A 20504-nucleotide genomic window follows, 5' to 3' on the forward strand; every position below is an offset into this window, starting at 1 on the left:
CATTTTTTCTGCCACAACTACAGGCAGTGGCACTGATTAGAGAGCAAGGCAATGTGTTTTTGGGGGAAGGGGTGTGGACACGGTGCATTTCCCAAGCCCTGGAAGTGGCTCCCAGTGTAGTTCTGGCTTGGAGAGCACTTCCTGCTGTCTCCTTAACCTCTACTTAAGCCAGGGGCTCACCTTTGCAGCCTCCCTTCTTTCTGAGTTCTAAGTCCAGAACTTTCCCTGAACATCTCTTCCTTGATTCCTGAGTGTGCACCGTGCACCCTGCCCCCCACTGCCTGCCCCTAGCTGCAGTGGGACCATGACACTGACTCAGCAGACAGGTGCAGCCCGGGTGTTCTTTATTGCCTCTCCCGTGGGCTCAGGGAGGAGCCGGCACGCAGTCCTGGAGACCCAGGGCCCTGGCAGGGCAGGGTGGCAGGAGGGGCTGAACCAACAGGAAGCCCTGCTCTGGTGTCCGGGTGGAGCAGGTATGTCCCTGTACGTTGGTCCTCTTGAGGCCTGAAGGGCCTGCTTGGTTGTGACCAGGTTGCAGACTGGAGAAATCTCAGGCTCACATGGTCCAGCAGGCATAGATGAGGCTCAGGAGGATGAAGATGGCCACAGATAGCAGCATGTTCTTCCGGTTCTCCTGCCGAAGCAACTTCAGCTCCTTTTCTGGGAGGATACAGGGTGTTGAACAGGTAGTTTGGGTCCATCTGCTGCTGTCATCTGCCTCTGCCTCTCCCACAGATGGGCGCACACACTGCTAAGGGCAGAGGTGTTCCCTACCAGCTGCTTCCTTATCTGTAAAAATGACTCCCCTTTTCCCACAAAAGTCCCAGCACTCAATGCTGCTCAACCATCTCTCTTCAAATGCAGCTGAAGCTGAGAATGGGATTTGTGATGGGTCACCAAAAAGGCCACATGTGAAAGCCAAGCTACGTGGTGGCATGGCATCACCAGGTGAGTCCTCGGCCTGTTGCTGAGTGGCTCTGTGGTGCTCATCCCTTCAGGGTGCCTCAACTAGAAACTCTGAGGGCACCTGGGACCTGCGGGCTGACGCTGGGGTAGGTAACGGGGTAACCGCACCACCATGCTCCCAGTCTGCTGTGTGCCTAGCCAACGAATGGGGGGAGCTAAGAGGAGGCAGTTTGTGCTGTGAGTAGTCAGGCTCTGCTCTAGAGGAAGCCAGTGCAACTCGACAGCCATGCAGTCGTCATTCATCTCCTCGTGCGACACGCAGGTGTGTGACAACTGCCAGGCTGGAGGGGTAACTGATGTCCGATCTCTACCCGTGTGAGGGAGCAGGGAGATACCTGCAGAGCAGACAGAGCCCACGGCCCAGGTAGGGCTGTGGGTGTGCACATGGGCTGTGCTTAGTGTTTTTTCAAAATGGCCCCCCTGGGAGGTTTCTTGCCATGTGGACTGTTCTGGGCTGGTTCTTGGCCACATCTGGCCCCTGAGAATAGGACAAACAAATCAAGGAGCCTCTGTGGACCATCTTTCCCCCAGGCCAGCAGGGGCGGAATGGCGGAAGGGGTGGTAGTGGGCCTAGCCACAGCACTCGGTGCCAAGCCTGGGGAGAAAGGGGGTCTTGGCTCTACCTGGCTCTGCCCCCAGCACCCAGAAGGTGGCAGCATTGCTCCACCCCAGCAGCCCTTCGCAGCAGCTAAGGGGCAGGTTCACCCTCCTTCACCAAGGCCCTCACTCCCATCACGAGGTTTTCCTCAGGGTGGAGTGGAGGTCTGGGAGGAGTGGGCAGAGAAAGCAGACCTCCCAAGTCTGAGTGGCTGTGAGACCCTTTTCTGGACCTGGCTACCATCGCACCCCTTCATTCCAGGAAGACGGACCCGCAGGCCACTCTGTCTCCCTAGGAACAAAGGAACAAACTGCTCTTCCAGGCTGCTGGGCCTGTGGTGGGTTCCTGCAGCCTCCTGGACCCCTGCTGCCTTGTGGGCTGGCTCTCTGGGCTGCCTGCCCCTCCGGACCCTGGGACTGGAGCCTGGGACTGGAGCGTGGGGCTGCTAACAGAAGGGAACTTTCTTACCATAGTTGGAGGCTTTGTTCATCAGGCTGTTTTTCTCCTTCTCCAGAGACTTCCTGTGAGGGGGAAGGAGTTTTATGGCTCCAGCCCTCTTCCTTCTCACCAGAGGGGCAGCCGGCATACCAGGCAGGTTGGACAAGGGCCCAGGTCTCTGGTGGCAGTGGAAGGGGGGACTAAAAGCCTGGGGCCTAGGTTAGACAGGGAGGGCTGAAGGAGGGCGGGCAGAGGGCGTGGCCAGGAACATTACCTGGTGTCTGGGCTCAGCTCTGCCCCACAGAGCCTGGAGTTCACAGCCTCCAGGTCCCTCTGACATTGTGACAGCTTCTCCTCCAGCCCATCAATCTGAAACATACAGCACACTAGCAGCTAGAAATGGGCAGCAGAGCCTTTCAACTTTCAAAATAGTCAGGACTTTATGATGGGGAGGAGGAAGCCTCTAGGAGTCTTCCAGCACAGCTCCCCACTCCACCCCACCCCCAACATCCCTAACATTTCTGGTTTGCTGTCCTCTACCTCCACGTGGTACAGCCCGAGCCCCACTGGAAATAGGTGGGGGTGTTGCTCAGGGTCTCACAGCTGTGCTGACCCCGTGGGCCAAGTCGTGGGCTGGGGACAGATAGGGAGAGCCCCTTAGTCACTGTCTCCCCGGCATAGGCCCCAGTAGGGCCCCACAGCAGGACTAACCAGAGCTTTGAACACGGCAGACACCTGCCACACAGGTGTGTCCTGGAGTGAAGTGAGATGCTTCGGGAAGGCTCTGCCCTTCCAATGTACCCAACACAGGAGGGATGGGCAATCGCACATCCAGGGGCAAAAACGCAGGTGTTTATCCCACTGATCGAACTTCATCTCTGAGGAATCTCAGTTGTAAGACAATACGTCTTTCCATGAGAGTCACCAGAAATTGCTGTGGAAAAACATGCAAAACACTTCCATTTCTTTCTGACCAGATTCTTGAGCAAAAACATAGCCTATCATCAAGGTGGCTGTAACTTGTGAGCAAAATAATGTCTGAAAGGGTGGTTGCCAAAGGTATCTGTTTTCCTATTTGTTTTGATTATAATTTCAGTGATGTGCACTTGATAAAATAATGAGTTGTGGGAAAATGTACATAAAACACTGGACTGGATCATCCAAGCCTGGGTCCTGGTATCATGCATTTGACCTTGAAAGTTCATTTGTGTCCATCTGTCCCCAGGCATCTAACTGACCACCATGCTGGGCTGGGGCCCGCTTTTCTCAGACCACCGCCCTGCTGGCAGGAGCCTTGATCTCCGTGGGCGGGAGGCCCACAGGGCCCCGAAATGCTCAGTTTTCCATCTGACTTAACTCATTCTCACCACGTCCCCGGGAGGGATAGCAAATATGACTTCTATTTGATAAACGGAAGAAAAGGTCCCCCAAACAGAATCACTTCTCTGAGGAGTCAAAGTGGAGCACCCCTCTCTCCATATCGCTCTCAGCCAGTTCCCTGCTCCAGTCCCTTCCAGAGTGACCCCTGAAGAGACAGTAATCAATGCTCACAAGCACACATCCTGGAGTCCCAGGCAGGTGTTCTGGGGCCAGTGTCAGTGTCTGGGCCATCTGCCCCTCTCCCTGGTCAGCACCCACCCCGGGGGGGCCACTTTCCCTCATCCCAGTGCCCGGCACAGACGGTGCACCATGTATCCTCTTCCCTGCAGCCCAGCACGCTGCCAGCTCTACCTCCAGAAGCAGGGCCCTGTGGGAGGGAATAACTGCACGGGGTTGAGTTAATTGCCTGGTTATTTGTCATTTCTGTGCAAATGGGCACCAAAGGAAACAGCCCCAGCTAGGAGATGGGGCCTGTGCCTGAGGTCAAAGGCCATCCTAGAATAGGAGCCGTAGGGAAATGAGCTCTGGGGAGCCAGATTCTGAGAACATCTGCAGCCTGCTGCCACGGCTGGTGGAACCAGGGAGCCAGAGCTGAGAGCAGCAGGTGCTTCAGGCTGCCATGCGGCCCACCCTTCACAGCAGCACCCCAACACAGAGCCCAGCCCCTCAGAACCCCAAGACTGTTTCCATTTCATGATGTAGAAACTCCAATCAGGGCACCAAATTCCATGCTGCATCCCAAGCAAAGCTTAATTCTTGAAGCTGCTCTATCTCCTCTATGAGACCTCTCTGCCAGAGGGGTACTGCCTCTTGCCCACAGCAAATCAGTCAGTCCTTGTCTCATGAGCCTGATGTCATTATGTCATTCCAGCTTGTGTGTCCACACTCATCTTCCCAAACTCTGGGAGCCCTGAGGGCAGATGGAGTAAACTTGCAACCTGGGGTTCAACTCTAGCCCAGATCGGGCCACTCCAGTTCGGAATGTGCCTTCCTGGCCCCTAGGGATGCCTGACCTTGTAGCTCCCGTCTGAGAAAGGATGTTGGCCATTTGTCTCCTCTTTGTAGCAAGGCCTGGCCCCCTGCAGTCTTTGTAGCCCTGGGGTAGGTCGGGCACGGCTGGGGTGGAGGAGATGGAGACGGGTTTAGGCCTCGTGTGACAGTGGCCTCTGAAACCCTCCACTTGTACCTACAGAAGCTGGGAGGAGGAAGGGAAGCAACTATACGAGCCCACAGACATGGACTTTGTGGGTCGCCCAGTGCATGTATTAGTCCTAGGTTAGGTTTCTCCCTGCCGCCCTTGGGCCAGGCCCTGGTTTGCACGTCATTCTGGGAAGGAAAAAGTTTGGGGATTTCCATCCCTAAACACCTCTAGAAGGCTAGACCGGACAAGTACTAACTCACCCGGAGCAAGACCAGGAATTCATGCTAAGCAAAATCTTTAAATCGAGGTTGGCAGACCCCAAGTAGCTGAGCCAACCAGCGGCGGTGCTCCGGGCAGGGCCTGTGGAGCTGGCAGCCAGAGGCCTCTCTCTGAACAAGCCCAATTTATCTGCAGTTCCACTGAATATCCCCACTCTCATTTACCACTTGTTAATGAGGCTTCAATAGACATACACAAACCAAGGTTTTAGGGACTCAAGTTCTAGAATTCCTATGTGAACATTTATGTCCTGCTGACAGCTCTGAGACCCTTCTAAACACCTTCTAAGACTCTTCTAAGTTCCCCTAATAACCCAGCTGCTTGAAGTGGGCTGAGTGAGGGGAGCTGAGACTGTCAGGCGGCTGGCTGGCCCTTCAGAGGGCCAGAAACCTGTCCTCAGAAGGAGACCATGCCAGCAAACACCCTGAAGCATATGCTGAAGCAGAAGCGGACTCCCGAGCAGCTATAATGGTGCAAAGATTCTAGGTGACCTCCTGGCTGCAGGAAAGGCAGGGTGGAGGGTCAGGATTCATCTTTTATTTGTGACTGGGGTCAGGAGTGTTCAGGAGAGCAGAGCTGACATGATAGGCCCAGAAATGAGGGAGAAGACCCTGAAAGTGGGCCTTAAAGGGAGCCTCTAGTTGGGTTTTCAGTCAACTCTCAACGACATGCACATGGATTATTTACTTTGCTGACTCCCCAGTGGAAACCTGGAGTCCTTAGTTTACTCTCTGCCAGCAGGCTGATGGCAACAGAGAACACAATAGTCTGGACCAGGAGAGAAGACAAGGGGATTTGGACCAGAATAAGGACAAATGTCAAGAAAATTCTAGAAACCTAAAGGTCAGAGCTGGGGAAATAGTTGGAAACCTAAGTGCCTAGACGCCTGGAATTGTGGCTCCCGAAGAGCATGGTCGCACAGGGAGGGGTGGCAACCACATCCTCAGCTTGCCGCTCACTCGCCATGCCCCTTAATCCTGTGTCTCGGTTTATTCGTGTGTAAAGCAAAGATAATGTTTGGTATTTCAAAGACCTGTGAGGAGGATGTGGCCAATATACATAACGTGCTCGAAGAGTACCTAGCACACAGCGTAGTTCAGTGAGTGAGTGTGGCCATTATCATCAGAGAATAGCTTTCACTGGACCTTTGGGGAGTAAGAAGAAAACAGTTAATTTGTGGCAAGAGTAAGAGAGGGAACTAGAAGTAGGAGTGTGTGGTGGACAGAAATTCCCCTGGTCACTTGTAGCCATCCTCTGAGTCACGGGATGGTTTCGGCAGGGGTGTGGCCTGCAGGGTAGACCGTCAGAGCAGCATCCAGCTGGCTCAGGACATGCATGTCAGGAGCCTTGTGAATGGCTGTGGATGAAGCTGGCCTGGGGCTCAGGAGACAGCACCGAGTTCCTGAGGCTGGGCCTGGTGCAACCCGAGGATGCAAGCCTAGAGCAGTGTCGAAGGGCAGAACAGACTCAGGTGTGATCTGGGCACTCTGGGGAGACATGGAACGGCAGGTGGAGCCCAAGTTCAGCCACACCGTGGCTCTACGGGACCTGGCACGCAGCTAAGCTGGGAGCAGGAATGCGAAGCCCGAGGGTTAAAGTAGAAAGAGGCCCTGGCAGAGAGATCCAGACAACACTGGTGGGGAGAGTTACACTCTGGAGGCCACGGAGGGTCCCAGGACCCCTGCTCAACCAGCTGGAGAGCGGGTCAATTAGCAGGAAGAGCATGCCAGGCCCAAGACCGGCTCCAGTTTTGAGATTTGCCTGGAGCTGTGGTAGCAACGCTAGCTGTGACTGTCATAGTCCAAGTGGTTACAGCCAAGGTGAGGACTGAGATAGGGAACTCATTCAGACAGTACAGGGGCAGAGAGTAGATGTACAGTAGCATTAAGAAGTGTCCATACAATGTGTTTATACTCAGAAGACCAAGAGCCCGTTTTTATACAGGGAAAATGAACACTTAAGGCACTGAGATGACAGCAGGTGCGGCATGGCTGCAAAGGAACCCAAGGGGTCAAGAAGGCAGTGATGTGTGGTGTGAGCTCCCTACAAGTTAGCACCCTGTGCCTTCTTCCACCTCAGAGCTGAGGACCTGGTAGGTGTCATGTAACTTGTGTGTAAGCAGTTCAAAGAACCAAGAAGTAGGTGGTGAGTGTGCAGGGGGTCCTGGTGGGTCAGTCTGATTTGACCCCAAGCCCAGCAGTGGCTAAAGCCTGGCCTGAGCCTAGACGGGGAAGACACAGAGCCACGACAGGAAGAGAAAGGCGGGGGAAAGAGTTCCATGAGGTAGGGAGTGGGAAGGAGCTTCCCTCAAGTGGGAGGGAGCCAAAGGTCCCAGAGAGGCCTGGGGCAGGAGCCAGGACGTAACAGGTACTGTAACAGGAAAGGCTCACGAGTGGTACTGCCGCCGAACACTGCCTCTCTTATCCAAGCACAGACTGGGGGATCGGTGCCTGGAGGGCAGCTTTGGGAGTGAGCCGAGGAGCCGGTGCAGTGAGAAGTATAAGACCAAGGATTCTCCACAGAGGCAGGGATGTTCCCTGCAGAAGAATGTCAAGGTCCGAAATCAGCCTGGCAGTCAAGGTCAGCATGGGTTGCAACCCCAGCCAAGCGGGGCTGTGGCTTCTGCTGGCAGGTACTAAGGGAAGAAAGGACTTCTTCATTTTCAGTCATCAAGGGCAGAGCTTCTCCTGGTGGTCTTCCAGGCCTCCCCCGTCAGAGGCAGCTCTGAGTGCTGTGTGTTCCATGGCGCTCTGCTGGCAGCTCAGTCACCCCGAGCCAGCTAAGCAAAATCCCCTCTGCCACCTGACTTGGGGAATAACACCTTGGAGCTTTAGGGAACTCTCCCTGAGGTCCTATATGCCATAAAACCACTGTGTTAAGAGAAACTGTAAAATTCATCTCGAATCCCCGTGAGGCATCTTTTCAGGAGTATGGAGCCTCCTGGCAAAGTCCCCAGTGAGACCTCTTTGGGGGCAAGAAACATGAGCACTAGCTTACATGCAGACTGACCAGCACACCGGTCAGGTCAAGCCGGGCTCCCTGGGTCTGGCTGCTGCCAGGGCCTCACCTGCAGCTTTTGTTCTGCTGACAACAAGCCACAGGCGGTCGGTCCCCTATCAAAGGTTCCCCTACTGAGGGTGGCTAAGTCGTACTCCCATGAGCATCCTGACAGCCTGGGAGATGGCTCCCTGCCCACACTGCCTAAGGGGCCACTGTCTAGGGCCAGACTTTCTTCTGGGAAAGGGCAGAACGCGCCCTCAGGGCTTGGCACTCGGCCACTGCTTTCTAGGTTGGGAAGTTGTTTTGGTCTTGCTGGCCTTGCTCTTGGGAGCTTTGGACCAGCGAGTGACTGGCGATGAGTTAACCTCAGGAGTCAGGCCATGGTCACAGGGCATATCCTGCACCTGCCTGGCCAGGTCCTTGCTGGGCGCCGAGAACTGATAAAGAGCATAGTGTAGGGTATCTGAGCCCAACTCAAACCACGGGGTTCGCATGTGTGGACGGCACACGATGGGTCAAGGCAGCCTCATGGAAGCCAAGAGTCCACGCAAAACGAAACCACCCCAGGAGCAGCCACCTCTTAGGTAGCGCGTGCCGTGTACCAGGTACTGCTCTGGGCTTGTCTTGCGTTCCCTCACGCAGCGCTCACAGCCACCTTCTGGGTGAGTAGCACTATTAGCGTCCACACTTCGCAGATGAGGAAACTCATGCCACAGAGAAGCAGTTGTCCTCGGTGACACAGTGAGTCTGCCACCCCACATCGACAAAGCAGAGAGCCACCGGCCCTGAGCCACTCTTGGCTCCTGGGACCCACCTCCACTCCTTACACCCTGGGCGAGGCCATCTGCGGGGAGGTCTACGACATCCACTCTACAAGGAAGGGGCTGTCCCCATTTTACAGAGGAGCAAACGCCCGGCACAGAGATTTTAAGCAACTGCCCAAAGTCATGGAACTGGGAAGTGGCAGAAGTGGGTTCTGAATCTGGGTTTTTCTCCGCCAGAGCTCATGGTCTTCCTTTAAAATCCCTCATGAAAACATTCACGACAAAGAAGGATTGTGTGGAACAGCTATTCCACATCCCGGTCCAAGTCTGTCTAAGCTTGCTGATCTGGCTTCGAGAGACTCTCTACTCGGAACAATCTTGTACGGGAGCGTTTCTCAGTCTCTGTCCACATAACAGACACTCTCTGTGAAGGAAGGGCCTGGCTGAAATCCGTTTGCCTGGGGACGGTAAGACACGGAGCCGAGTATCCGTCCTCACACCGGAGGCGACCACCCTCCAACCCTGGCTTCACGAACGTCCCAGGCAGCCTCCCCAGAATCACCTGAACCGCCGAGGCACCTTCCCAGATGCCTACGAAACAGACCCAGTTTGCCCACGGCCACCTCCCCCGCCTCACTGTCCAGTATGCAGGTGATGTCTTGAGTTGTACGCTTGAAACCTGTATGGTTTTATTAACCAATGTTGCCCCAATAAATTAAATTTTTGAAAAATGGACTCAGTTTGGAGAAGGAAAAGGGTGGGTTTAGTGGGCCTGACAAGCCCTTCTTTTCCCCGTGGGGACGGAAGCCTTTCTTTTCACTTGTTAATCCACAGCCTGAGTGGTGTCAGCTGTTTCACGTCCAGCCCCAGCAGCCTGGGAACTGGATTTCTGGAAACCCACTCATTTGCACATGTCAGGGCGGCCCCGGGATGTTTATAATAATGGATAAAGAAGCCAGACCGCCTGCCCAGATGGTCTTTGGCAAGAGTGCCGGGCTTTCCATCTGGGCCCCTTAGGCCACACAGTCAAGTCACATGGGGGTCACGGGCTTCAATTTCTCAGGTGACTGGCTTCAAACCCCAGAGGGCTGATTACTCCGACACTAATTAAGGGGTGTTTTTCTGTGGAGCAGGGTCACAGGACTCTGTGGGGGCAGAAAAACCTCCACAACTTCATCAGGCTCCCCAAATCATCAGGCCTCGTGAGACGTTCCTCTCCTGGCAGTGCAGATGGAGACGGGCAACCTTTCCCGTTTTAATCAGTGGACAACTGTCAGGAAAAGCAGAGGACTCAGGGCTTGTCCGCTCTCTGGAGAGACCCTCACCCTGCGTCAGGGAGAGGGGCTCTCCGAAGTCAGCCAGCTAAAACGTTTTGAGGCCTTCCCGCCTGCAGAGCAGCTGCGAGCAGAGACACATCACCCTCTGCCTGCAGCCTTCATCTGTCCCTGACCAGAATGTTGTTTGGAGTTTGTTTTCTCTTCTTTCCCCAAATACATTTTTTGGTAAATTAGCAAAAGCTTCTTCATCGCTGAAAGGCTCAAAGCATTTTTCAAGAACTGGCATCCACTCCGCACCTTATGAATTCATTAATTAAGATGCTGGCAAACAGCCACTCCACACATGCTGACATCCAGCCGTGTTAGGTAATGAGGTTTTAGTCTCCTGACCCCCATCAAGTGGAGTGGAGCCAGACACAGGCTGCCAAGAGAAATCACCTGCCCAGTGGCGACCTGTCCCTTGTGTCTGGCAGCAGGTGAGGCTCATTTAATGGTCAGCGTTCCTTGAATGATCTCCGCATGTTGCAAGCCTTTCTCCCAGCCCCTGGCTGGGCAGCACCCCAGCAAAGCAGCATCCAACTGCCTGCTCCACTGAGGCCTCCTAACCTCTGACCAGCAAATCACCCTACTGGGCTCAGATGTCAGAGGCAAGGGTTCAAGTGCCTCCTCCAGCTACTCAAGCCAATTTGGTAATGTTTATTGACAGTCCACTAAGCTGCTTCAAGTCCTTATCTCAGCAAATTGGTAGGCTCCTGTCAGCTCTGTGCACAGGCGGCTCCAGAAGGGAGGCTGTCTCCGTCCAGGCTTGGTGCTCCTGCCCCTCCCTGCCCTCAGGCAGCTTACAGCAGTGGCTGATGTTAGACAAATAACTACCAGTGTCCAGACTCCTTCCCTCTGGCACTCATCATGTCTAGGCCATTTCTCCTCTCAACCTACCACCTCAACCTCGTCATCACTGATTGTGGCCTCTTTTTCTGAGGATTCCAGTAAATTTTAAATGACTCCCATTAAATTGTATTCCCTGTAGCAGACACTATTAGTTGGCCAGCACAGCACTAATTCCCAAGCCCCTCTCTAACTCCCTTACAGAAGTGAGAACAGCTCATCCAATGCTTTGCCAGCCTCAATGCAGCTGGGCATGGTCATGAACCAGTTCTGGCCAACGAGATGTGCAGAAGTCAGCTGGGAGATTCCTGGGAGGGCTTATGCTTTGCTTATAAAAGGAACATAGAGTGTTATAGTTCCTTTCTCCTTCTTCCTCATTTAAAGTTGGATATGAGCCCTGGCTGGTGTGGCTTAGTGGACTGAGTGCCAGCCTGAGAACCAAAGGGTTGCCAGTTCAATTCCCAGTCAGGGCACATGCCTGGGTTGCAGGGTCTGTGAGAGGCAACCACACATAGATGTTTCTTTCCCTCGCTTTCTCCCTCCCTCCCCCTTTCTAAAAATAAATAAATAAAATCCTTAAAATCAGATATGATGACTGGAACTTGGGCAGCTATATTGTGACTATGAGGAAACAATTCAGAGAACGCAGAAATACCAGCCCTGACATTGCTGAGCTTTTGAACCAAAGCCACCAACCTCCAAATTTCCTGTTATGGGAAAAAATATACTTCTATTTGTTTAGATAACTAAGGTCAGTTTTCTGTAACATGTAGCCAAAAGCTTTCCAAACTGATAGATTTTTGTACTGGGAAATAGATCAAACCAAATATCTCCTTTAAAATGGCAGCTAAGACACTGCACATCTGTTAAGACATCAGGCTATTGAAACATCTAAAGATACCAAGTTGAACAGTCCCGCTTTGAAAGTAAAGCGCAATGACCAAGTAACAGCTCGTTACTATCAGAGATTTAAAAACATAAACAGGTTTGCCCTGGCTGGCGTAGCTCAGTGGATTGAGCGCGGGCTGGGAACCAAAGTGTCCCAGGTTCGATTCCCAGCCAGGGTACATTCCTGGGTTGCAGGCCATAACCCCAGCAACCACACATTGATGTTTCTCTCTCTCTCCCTCTCTCTCTCTCTCTCTCTCTCTCCCTCCCTTCCCTCCCTAAAAATAAATAAATAAAATCTTTAAAAAAAAACAACAAAACATAAACAGGTTTTACACCAGCCAAAATCCTATCACTTTAGACTGAAATGCAACCTTTCCCTCAGCCAGAACCCACCTATCAGTTTAGAATGAAATACACCTTCTCCCTCTTCCCACACAACATTAAAATCAGTACCAGCGCTGGTGATTTCTCATCTGAGTTGAAATTCTTTCTTGCTGTTCAGAATTAACTCTCAGAAGCTAAAACTCACAGCCAGTTTTTTCCAACTCTGAGATCTCATGAGGTGGCAAATGAGTTGGATAAAAAGGTGTTAAGAGAAGCCACAAGTCAGGGAGGCTAGGAGATGTCGTGGCCATCCTGGGAGGGAACTGCCCAGTACTGCCGGCCCGCACCAGCCCTCGGGGGTGAGTGCTGCCTGCTTGGCCATTGCTGCATTACAACATGTGGAGACGGTTTGCAGGTGCTGAGCTCACTCACCTGTGGGGATTTTATTGGTCTCTCAGATTAACAAACATTGTTGATTAAATCATCACTTCATTGGCTCTAAGCACACGACTGTCAATGAGGACAGTATCTACTGCTACTGAGCATCAGTACATGTTCAACACTCAGACCCTCTGGGGCAACGGAGGAGCAAGGTGAGGAGACAGCCAGATGCCAAACTTTTTCTAAAGTGCACAGTTACAGATCTCAAATTTTAGAATACCCAAGCAAAAAGTAACCTTAGAGATCAAGATGGAAAATGTAAATATCTATATTGGTATTGATATGTAAAAAGTATATTGGCAAATGTGACTGGTGTAAAGCGGTATTAGAACATATGTCCCAGCAAGTTCAAAACACTTTTCAAGCCTGTGTCAGCCAAACAAAAGACAACTGTGATCTGTATTGGGACCATGTGAGCCTATAGCCCATGGTGAAGTTAAAGTCCTTTGTGTTCCAGATGAGGAAACTGAAGTCCAAACAAGGGGGTTGACTTAGCCATGATAAAATGATGCAAAAGAACCACAAAGGCTGCTGATAAGAGCACTGTTTGTTGATCATAACACCGCCAGGCCACTGTTAAGCTTTTTAAATATTCTCATTTAATCCTCAAAACCACACTGCGAGGTAAACTGCAATCTGTGCAGACTGTGGGCTGTCCACTAAGACACACTAGCCCCTTCTTCCCTGCAATCAAGCTGCATTTGGGCATGTGGCCTCCTAGCTGAATGCATTTTCCAGCCTCCCCCTGCAGACAGGTGAGGCCTTGCTTCTTACCTCACATCTTTGCCAATGAAAAGTGGGTACTTTAGGTCCAGGACTCTTAAGACACTAGGTGTGCTCCCTCCACTCTCTGTTTCCCTGCCAGTGGGTACATCGGTGGGGTTCAGCCTGGTTTCATTCATGAGGTGACAATAACATCCTAAGGGAAGGCAGAACCACATGATGGAAGAAATACAGCAGAACCACTACTGTCCCAGGACTCTAGACCAGGGGTTGGCAAACTCTAGCCTGTGGGCCAAATACAGCCCATCATCTGTTTTGTAAATAAAGTGTTACTGGAACACAGCCACACCCATTAATTTACATACTGTCTATGGCTGCTTTTGTGCTGAGACAGCCTATCTTGAATATAGTTGATTCGTGTTATTTGTGGTAGTTATGTTCTGTAAAGTTGCCACCAAAAATGAATTAGCAAATACTGAACCAGGTTAAGCTCCTGTGAGTCTCTGGTCACAAAATTATTATCAACTGATCAATACAAAACCTTGTTTTGTGCGTTTAACAAGACCTAATATAATACATATTCTCGATTCACTAACACTGAACTCACAGCCAAATAGCCCTATAACTCAGACCGGAACAAAGGCACACACGCAATCGCTCTGCAAGGCACAGGAAGCTTCCCTGTACTTGGAAAACTAGACGGCACTTCAGCACTGCATTTGAGAGCCATTTTAAACAGCAAAATCCCCAGCAAAAAGCTCAAAATTACAAAAAAGTGTGGTACTAAAGAGACCACAAAAAGAACACTTGCTTTCCATATAAGAAGTGAAACTAGGAGGCAGAGGACTGCCTTGTTCAACCTTAGCGGGATACATGGGCCTCAGATGACTCAAATTTTTTACTGCTTTGGGTTTGTCTGTGAATGACTGCAAAAGCATCGCAGGTATTGATTTTACAAATACATTTTGACAAGTGGACAAGTTCACAAATACAGACTCCATGAATAACGAGGATCAACTGTAGTTACAAGAGACTATATGGTCCACAAAGACTAAATATTTACTATCTGACCCTTTACAGACACCTGCCCATCCCTGCTCTAGCATGTTAGAAACTCCCCCACAACTTTCTTGTTCTTGACGCCACTGACTTTTGAGGTTTGTTACAGCAGCTTATTGTGTCCTAACACAGACTATAAAGTCTATGCTCTTCCCACTACATAGTGCCTTCTCATTTTACCATCTATATTCTTTCAGAAAATTTATTATTTCCATCAACTTTTTTTCCTACCAAGTAGGCTGATATTTCTCGAGGGTGTTACTAAAACCTCCTGCTTCAGCATGATGTGTGTAGCTTGTTAAAAACACAAACTCTCGCCATGGCCGGGTAGCTCCGTGAGTTAGGGCATAGCCCCAATGTGCCAAGGTCATGGATTCCATCTCCAGTCAGGGCACAGGATACAAGAATCAACCAGTGAATGTGTATATAAGTGGAACAAATTGATGTTTTTTTTCTCTAAAATGAATCAATACAATTTTTTAAAAACATCCTTTGGCTCTGGCCAGGTAGCTTGGTTAGGGCATTGTTCTAATATGCCAAGGTTGCAGGTTCGATACATGGTCAGAGCTCAAAGAAGAATCAACCAATGAAAACATAAATAAGTGGAACATTAATCGATGTAGCTACCTTTCTTTCTCAAATCAATGAATCCCCCCAACAAATTCTTTGTTAAAAATACACCCTCCCCACCCCCAAATACGCACCCAAGTCTTAATGAAATTACTCCAGGTGGGGGAGAATTCAACAACTCTCCATTGTAACAAGCTCTCCAAATGATTCTTAGTGCAGCCTTACATTTGAGAAGCACTAAACTGACAGTAAACTCAAGACTATTACCCTGTTTCTTGCAACCTCTGGGAAGTGATCTAAGGAGGTTGTAACACATCAGAAACAAGATGCACTAGAACAGGGCTCTTAGGAACCACGGTGAGAGCCTCCGGTCACCCAGCCCCCCTAACACCCCCGCCCCATCCATCCACAGCGGGGAGTGAAGCTCACCAGAGCTCTGCCTCCTGTCACCCTCGCCCCCCCCACCCCACCCCTTCTCCCAGGAAATGGGTCCCTGACCAAAAAGCTGCACTAGATGACAAATCACCTGGCTTGATTCTCAGCTCTTTCACTGCTTCAATCTGCGCTCTACTTGCGATCTCAGTTTCCTCACCTGTACAAATCTCACGGGTTTATACTAAGGATTAACTGAGAATGCAAACAAAGTAGCATATAGTCCCTGCTCAATATGCATCAATTTTCTTTCCTTTCCATAGGCAGTAAATTATTTTTAAGCAATTTGGGAACATCACCATTCCACAATTCTCTACAAATTCCCACAGGTTCCCAAAGTAATTTTCAAGCTACAAGCTGCAGCACCCTAGAGGAAAAATTTCCCATCTCAAAGGAAAGTTAAGCCACTATTAATACACTAAACAATATGGGCTTCCTAACCTTTGGGGGTCCTTCATCTACAGGTCTGTACACCTCTGGGGAACCCCTCAACCTCCGACTACCCGTCCTTTTAGAGTCTTCATTTAACGTCTCCCTTCAGGCCTCCTTATTTCTTTGTCCCGCCCTCTTTCGGGGCTCCCGTTCACTTCCAGGTCTCTTCCCTTCTGGAGGTCCCCTCACCTCCGGTTCCCACCTCTGGTGCCCCCTCGCGCTCTCCAACCTTCGTACCCCTGCAGGTACGTACACGGGGCCCCTCACGACCCTGGCTTCCCTCTTCCAAACCCACGTCCTCTTACTGCCTCCCTCAGGCCCCTCCCCCAGCCTGCAGCCGGGCTGACCCACGACCCCGCCGCGGGAAGCAGGCCACTAACGACGTGGCCCACTCCAACTTCTCCTCTCACCTCTAGAGCGACGCCCAGATTCTCCCGCTTCTTTTTAGCCATGTTACTTGCCGGATCCCCCAGTCGTTATTGGACGCTCCCATTGGTGGCATCACGCATGTGCAAACAGTCGTGCTTCTCCTTTATTGGCCACAAGGCGGCGAGAGGCGGGGTTACTGGTGGTCGCCGTCTCGTTGCGGGCGGGGCCAGCGTGGCGCGGCCTTGTTTCTGAGGGGCAGCCTCAGCCTGGGGCGGGGGGCGGGATAGATCACTAGACGCCCTGGGAGAAATAACGCCCCGCCTGGGAGGAGAGCGGCCCCTTTCCTTATTTACTCAAAGCCACTTTACAGCACTGAGAACCTTTTCCCCCACCCCGTGTTCTTCTTCATTGCCCTTCATCTCTTTAGTGACCACCCTGCACACTTGGAGGCCAACCTGCACCCCCCACCCGACCCCCATTCAAACCCTGCCCAGCCTTCAAAGCCCATCCTGAAGCGCCACTGCTCCTGCTCCGGGAAACCCTGCTCTGAGTCCCTTAGCCTTTGGGGATCTGATAATGAGCTTATGTTATTCCTTCTTTCTGCCTTGTGTTCTTACTCATTTTACTTGTTTTATTGTAAGAACAGTCCACCAACATCACAGGAAATCTAAAGCAGCATCCTTTATATTCTACCAGTTTTAACACCAGTTCCTCGTCTGTGTTTCTGCATATTCCCCTCCAGGCTTCCTTTCATACGTAGTATTTTATACTGTTGTCATCCTATTGTGCAATACACTGTAGACCCAGGTACTTGGAATGTTTTCACTGTGACCCCATGATAAAAAATGTTGTTCTGTATCACGGCCCAGTTACCCATATAACTGAAACTAAAATTTCCCGATAAACACCTTTACCACTTGTGATGCACTGTGATATTTCCTATTCTAGCCTATTTTTTTTTAAAGTTGGTGTCAGGAGACGTGTTAAGTTTATTTCATGACCCATTAATGGATATTGAACTGCAATTTGTAAAACACCGTCATAGACACTTCCCTGTTTTTGCAATCATCATTTGTGATGGTGGTATATGCCACCATGTGAAACATCCATCTTGGATTGAACGTTATCTCCAAATAATGGTAAAGTATATATCTTTGCATACATATAGCTCCGTCTTTCTAAATTCTTTGTGATAAATTTGTGTAAGCGGAATTATTGGGTCAAAGAATATGAGAACAAAATTGAAGCTCCTTGTTTTCTGACCAGTTATCTCTCCATTGGAGCCTGTTGTTTCTTTGTGTGAATAATGACCCCTACTCAGTGTTTGGGGAAAAGATGTTTTCAGATCCCTGTTCTTGTCTTGATAGAGTCATTGAATGGTGGAGCTGGAGGAGACCTCAGACATCAGCTCCCTGGCCACCTGACAGAGGCCAGCAGGGGAAAAGTGTAGCAAATTCTGTCTGAACAGTCTGCAGGCTGTTGAGCAGTTCCTTAGTGCAGGTCTCAGCCTAACACCCAGCACAGAAGAAACTTACTCAAGAACGTTGTCCAGCAACTGTCAATCAGCAACATTTATTGTCGGAACACTTCACAGTATTGGTTCCAATCCCAGAAAAACCAGACTTTGTGCCTCCCAATTATCACAGGCACAGGCCCAGACGAGGTGAGAAGAGGAGGAAAAACACTCTGTGCTTTTAGAAGTGGCTCCTTTTGCATTCGTTTGGCACCATGAAAAAGCCACGGAGACTGGGTGAGCTTCATGTCGGTGCCTGGACTTTCTCCCTTATTTCCCTGTGAAGTAATGGGCAAGCTGTCATCTTTCTTCCCCCAAGGTCAGGTTTTCCAAACCAGACCTGTCTCCTGGTTCTCATAACGGGACCAACACTTGAAATGGGACTGGAATGAGAGCCTAAGTGGGTTATGTGAGAGGGAGGCTTTTGGAATGAGATTGATCTGGATTCCAACCTCACCTTGGGCACTTAGCAGCTGTAGTTTTGGGTCAAGGTACTTAAGTTAGCTGAGCCTAGGTTTCCATATCTGTAGAAGAAGCTGGTGGTGCCAGGCTTGTAGGGCCACTGTGAGAATTATTAAGTGGTCAGTGCTGTGGCTTGTTAGCAACCAGGAGAGGGTCAGCAGGATGGATGCTCCCGCTGCCAGTTTTTCATGATTGGGTTTCACTTAACAACTGTTGCCATTTGTATTTTGATTATTGTTTTGATATTGGTTTCTATCAGCTTTGACACAATTGTAAAGCTTCTGTTGTTAGGAGTTAGGAGTTAGTACCTGGGTTGTTTCCTGCTATCAAGGGTAAGTAGATCACTGCAAAAGGCAGCCCCCAAAATACACAAGTGTCTCTTCCTAGAGAGTAGATGCCATCTCCACCTTTACTTGTCCTTCCTGCTGAGACCATCAATCACGGGTTTCATGTGCCCAGACATATGGATAGTGCTGACCCCCGTGGTGTCGGTGAAGCTGCAAGAGCCCCAGGTAACCTGCTGAGGTCCTTCATCCCCCTGGTATATACAAAGACCAGCTTTGATTGCCTGAAGGTCTGTTTGCTGATCCCGCTGCAGCTTTGCCTGGCTTTGTGCTGGAAATTCTGCCCACATGCAGACGGATTACTGTGGACCAGCTGTCTGTCTATCTGTCTTTGTTCTTTAGTGAGCTGTAGTTCTGAACTTTCCATTTGGGAGTTTTAGAGCGAAGTATTGAAGGCAAATCAAGCATGCATTGACAGACTGGAGAGCTGCGTTTATACCTGGGTGGGCCAGGTTCTCACTGTGTGACCTTGGGCAGGTCAAGCCTCCTTTTTGGCTTTCCATTTCCTTGTCTGTGAAATGGGCACAGCGGGGAGGACGAGACACCTTAGACACCCCTGAATGCTGTCTTTAATGACCTTGTTATTTGTAAAGACATAGGCACTTTTGTTGGCTATAAGGTAGACATATAAAATAAGAACCAATCATTACCTTCAATCTAGTTAGAGAGACGGACTGACAACCTGAAAAAGTAAATACCAGACATCATAAAATTAAATGCCAACTGTCTGGTACTTACTGTTGATGAATTAGGAGCTCAGAAGAGAAGATAATGCTGTGGGTGTTGTCAAGGCGATGGGTCCTGGAGAATGATCGAAACTGGATTAGGTAAAGATGGGGAAGAGAGCACCCCAGGTGGGAACCCAAGGGGCTCCCTGTGCTTTACGAGGCTCCCTTTTCAACAAAAGCACTGCACAGGCTGGCCACAGCCCTGCCTCTGTCCTGAAGACCCTTGGGTCAATTCTTCCACCCTTCTCCCATCCTGGGCTTGACTGACCTGTGGGGCCAGGCCCGGACCCCCACCGCTGCCCCAGGGGCACCTTCTCAGAGCAAGAGTGGGGAAGAATGGAATCATTCACTGTCAGAAACATTTGGGGCAGGAAATGAAGAATTCTGTAGGTGGTTAAAAATGCAGTGGAAGCTGATTTATGTTTGAATTTTGTTCCAGGGCAGCAGATTATAGTCCAGGTTCTGAGGCAAAGGCAGTGTTTTTATGGCCTGCTTGGATCAGTTTTATGTCTTGGTGATTTTTATGTTTCAGCTTAGCCAGGATGCTCAAACTTTTTGTCCCATCCCTCACTGGGGAACTTCTGTACTGCTCCTCGAACTCAACCTCATTTTACCATAAAAAAGAAAAGAAAGCAGAAGAGAAGAAAGGGATGGCTTTGTTTGATATTTAATCAGTATCCAGTTTTTAGCTAAATTAAATCAAATCATAAATAGATGATGAATTCACAGGAGATCCTGAAGTAGATGTCAGATGACATTGTGAAAACAAAAGGACAGGAACCGAAACATTGTTGAATAAGCATATTGATAACATCTTGATATATATAATATCTTCTTGATGAGAAGACATTTTTATTAAGCATTAGTGCCAAGACAAGCTATGAGGTCTTTCAAAGCCTGCCAATATGCTTTTACCTTATGGCTTCAGTGCCTTTTGTAACTGATGATGCTTCCCACCCTTTTGTTCATGAGGAAGCTCCCATCTGAAATTGTTCGGGAATTTTGGGTGTAGGTTTCCCTGTGCTAGCATTTCCCCTGGCTTCGTTTTACTTTTCTCCTCTTGTTTTCCCTTTGCTCTGTCACTTTATTTTTATCCCAGCGTATGGCGTGCATTTCGGTGAACTACCTCAAATCCTTTTCTGGGACACACAGGAGCATAATAAATCGGTAAGTACATACCGTGTTTGTAAATATGGCACTTTGTTCTTTTTAGAGCAATTTTTGCATCTGTTAGCTTGTGGGTCCTCATGCAGTTCTGTAGGGAAAGTCAGGCAGGCTCAGTTACTCCCCATTTTGCAGACAAGGCAGCTGAGGTACATTGAAGAATAAAGTGGCTTGCCAAAGAGGACCGGCCCACCCCTCCATCTATAGACACAACCACCTGAACCCCTCTGGAGGGGACAAAAATATGAAACCAACAGCTCACTAGGGAACTTTTTATTAGTATATATGTGTTGACAAGTAGGAAACCGAGGTTGGGGTCATCAG

At 50.1% G+C, this 20504-nt stretch overlaps 1 protein-coding gene across 6 annotated transcripts in view; it reads right to left on the reverse strand.

Moving 5' to 3' along the window:
- Nucleotides 1-327: 327 nt before the first annotated feature.
- Nucleotides 328-20504, reverse strand: part of CCDC167 (coiled-coil domain containing 167) — a 28222-nt gene continuing 8045 nt past the window's right edge. For 2 of the 6 annotated variants that reach the window (XM_045842843.1, XM_045842841.1), the window contains 7 exons: nt 20196-20271; nt 19027-19089; nt 16011-16235; nt 2714-2936; nt 2277-2371; nt 2033-2085; nt 328-660 (listed from right to left, as the gene is read on the reverse strand). In XM_045842843.1, coding sequence (XP_045698799.1) covers nt 557-660; nt 2033-2085; nt 2277-2371; nt 2714-2878 — 417 coding nt within the window. In that variant the 5' untranslated portion in view covers nt 2879-2936; nt 16011-16235; nt 19027-19089; nt 20196-20271 and the 3' untranslated portion in view covers nt 328-556. Of the gene's footprint in view, nt 661-2032; nt 2181-2276; nt 2372-2713; nt 2937-13158; nt 13304-16010; nt 16236-19026; nt 19090-20195; nt 20272-20504 lie in introns of those variants that run through there. The other 4 variants (XM_045842842.1, XM_045842846.1, XM_045842844.1 and 1 more) reach the window with 4 other exon arrangements.

The sequence above is a fragment of the Phyllostomus hastatus genome, unplaced genomic scaffold (genome assembly GCF_019186645.2).
Source record: "Phyllostomus hastatus isolate PE091 unplaced genomic scaffold, TTU_PhHast_1.1 phas_contig_40, whole genome shotgun sequence".
Lineage (NCBI taxonomy): Eukaryota > Metazoa > Chordata > Mammalia > Chiroptera > Phyllostomidae > Phyllostomus > Phyllostomus hastatus.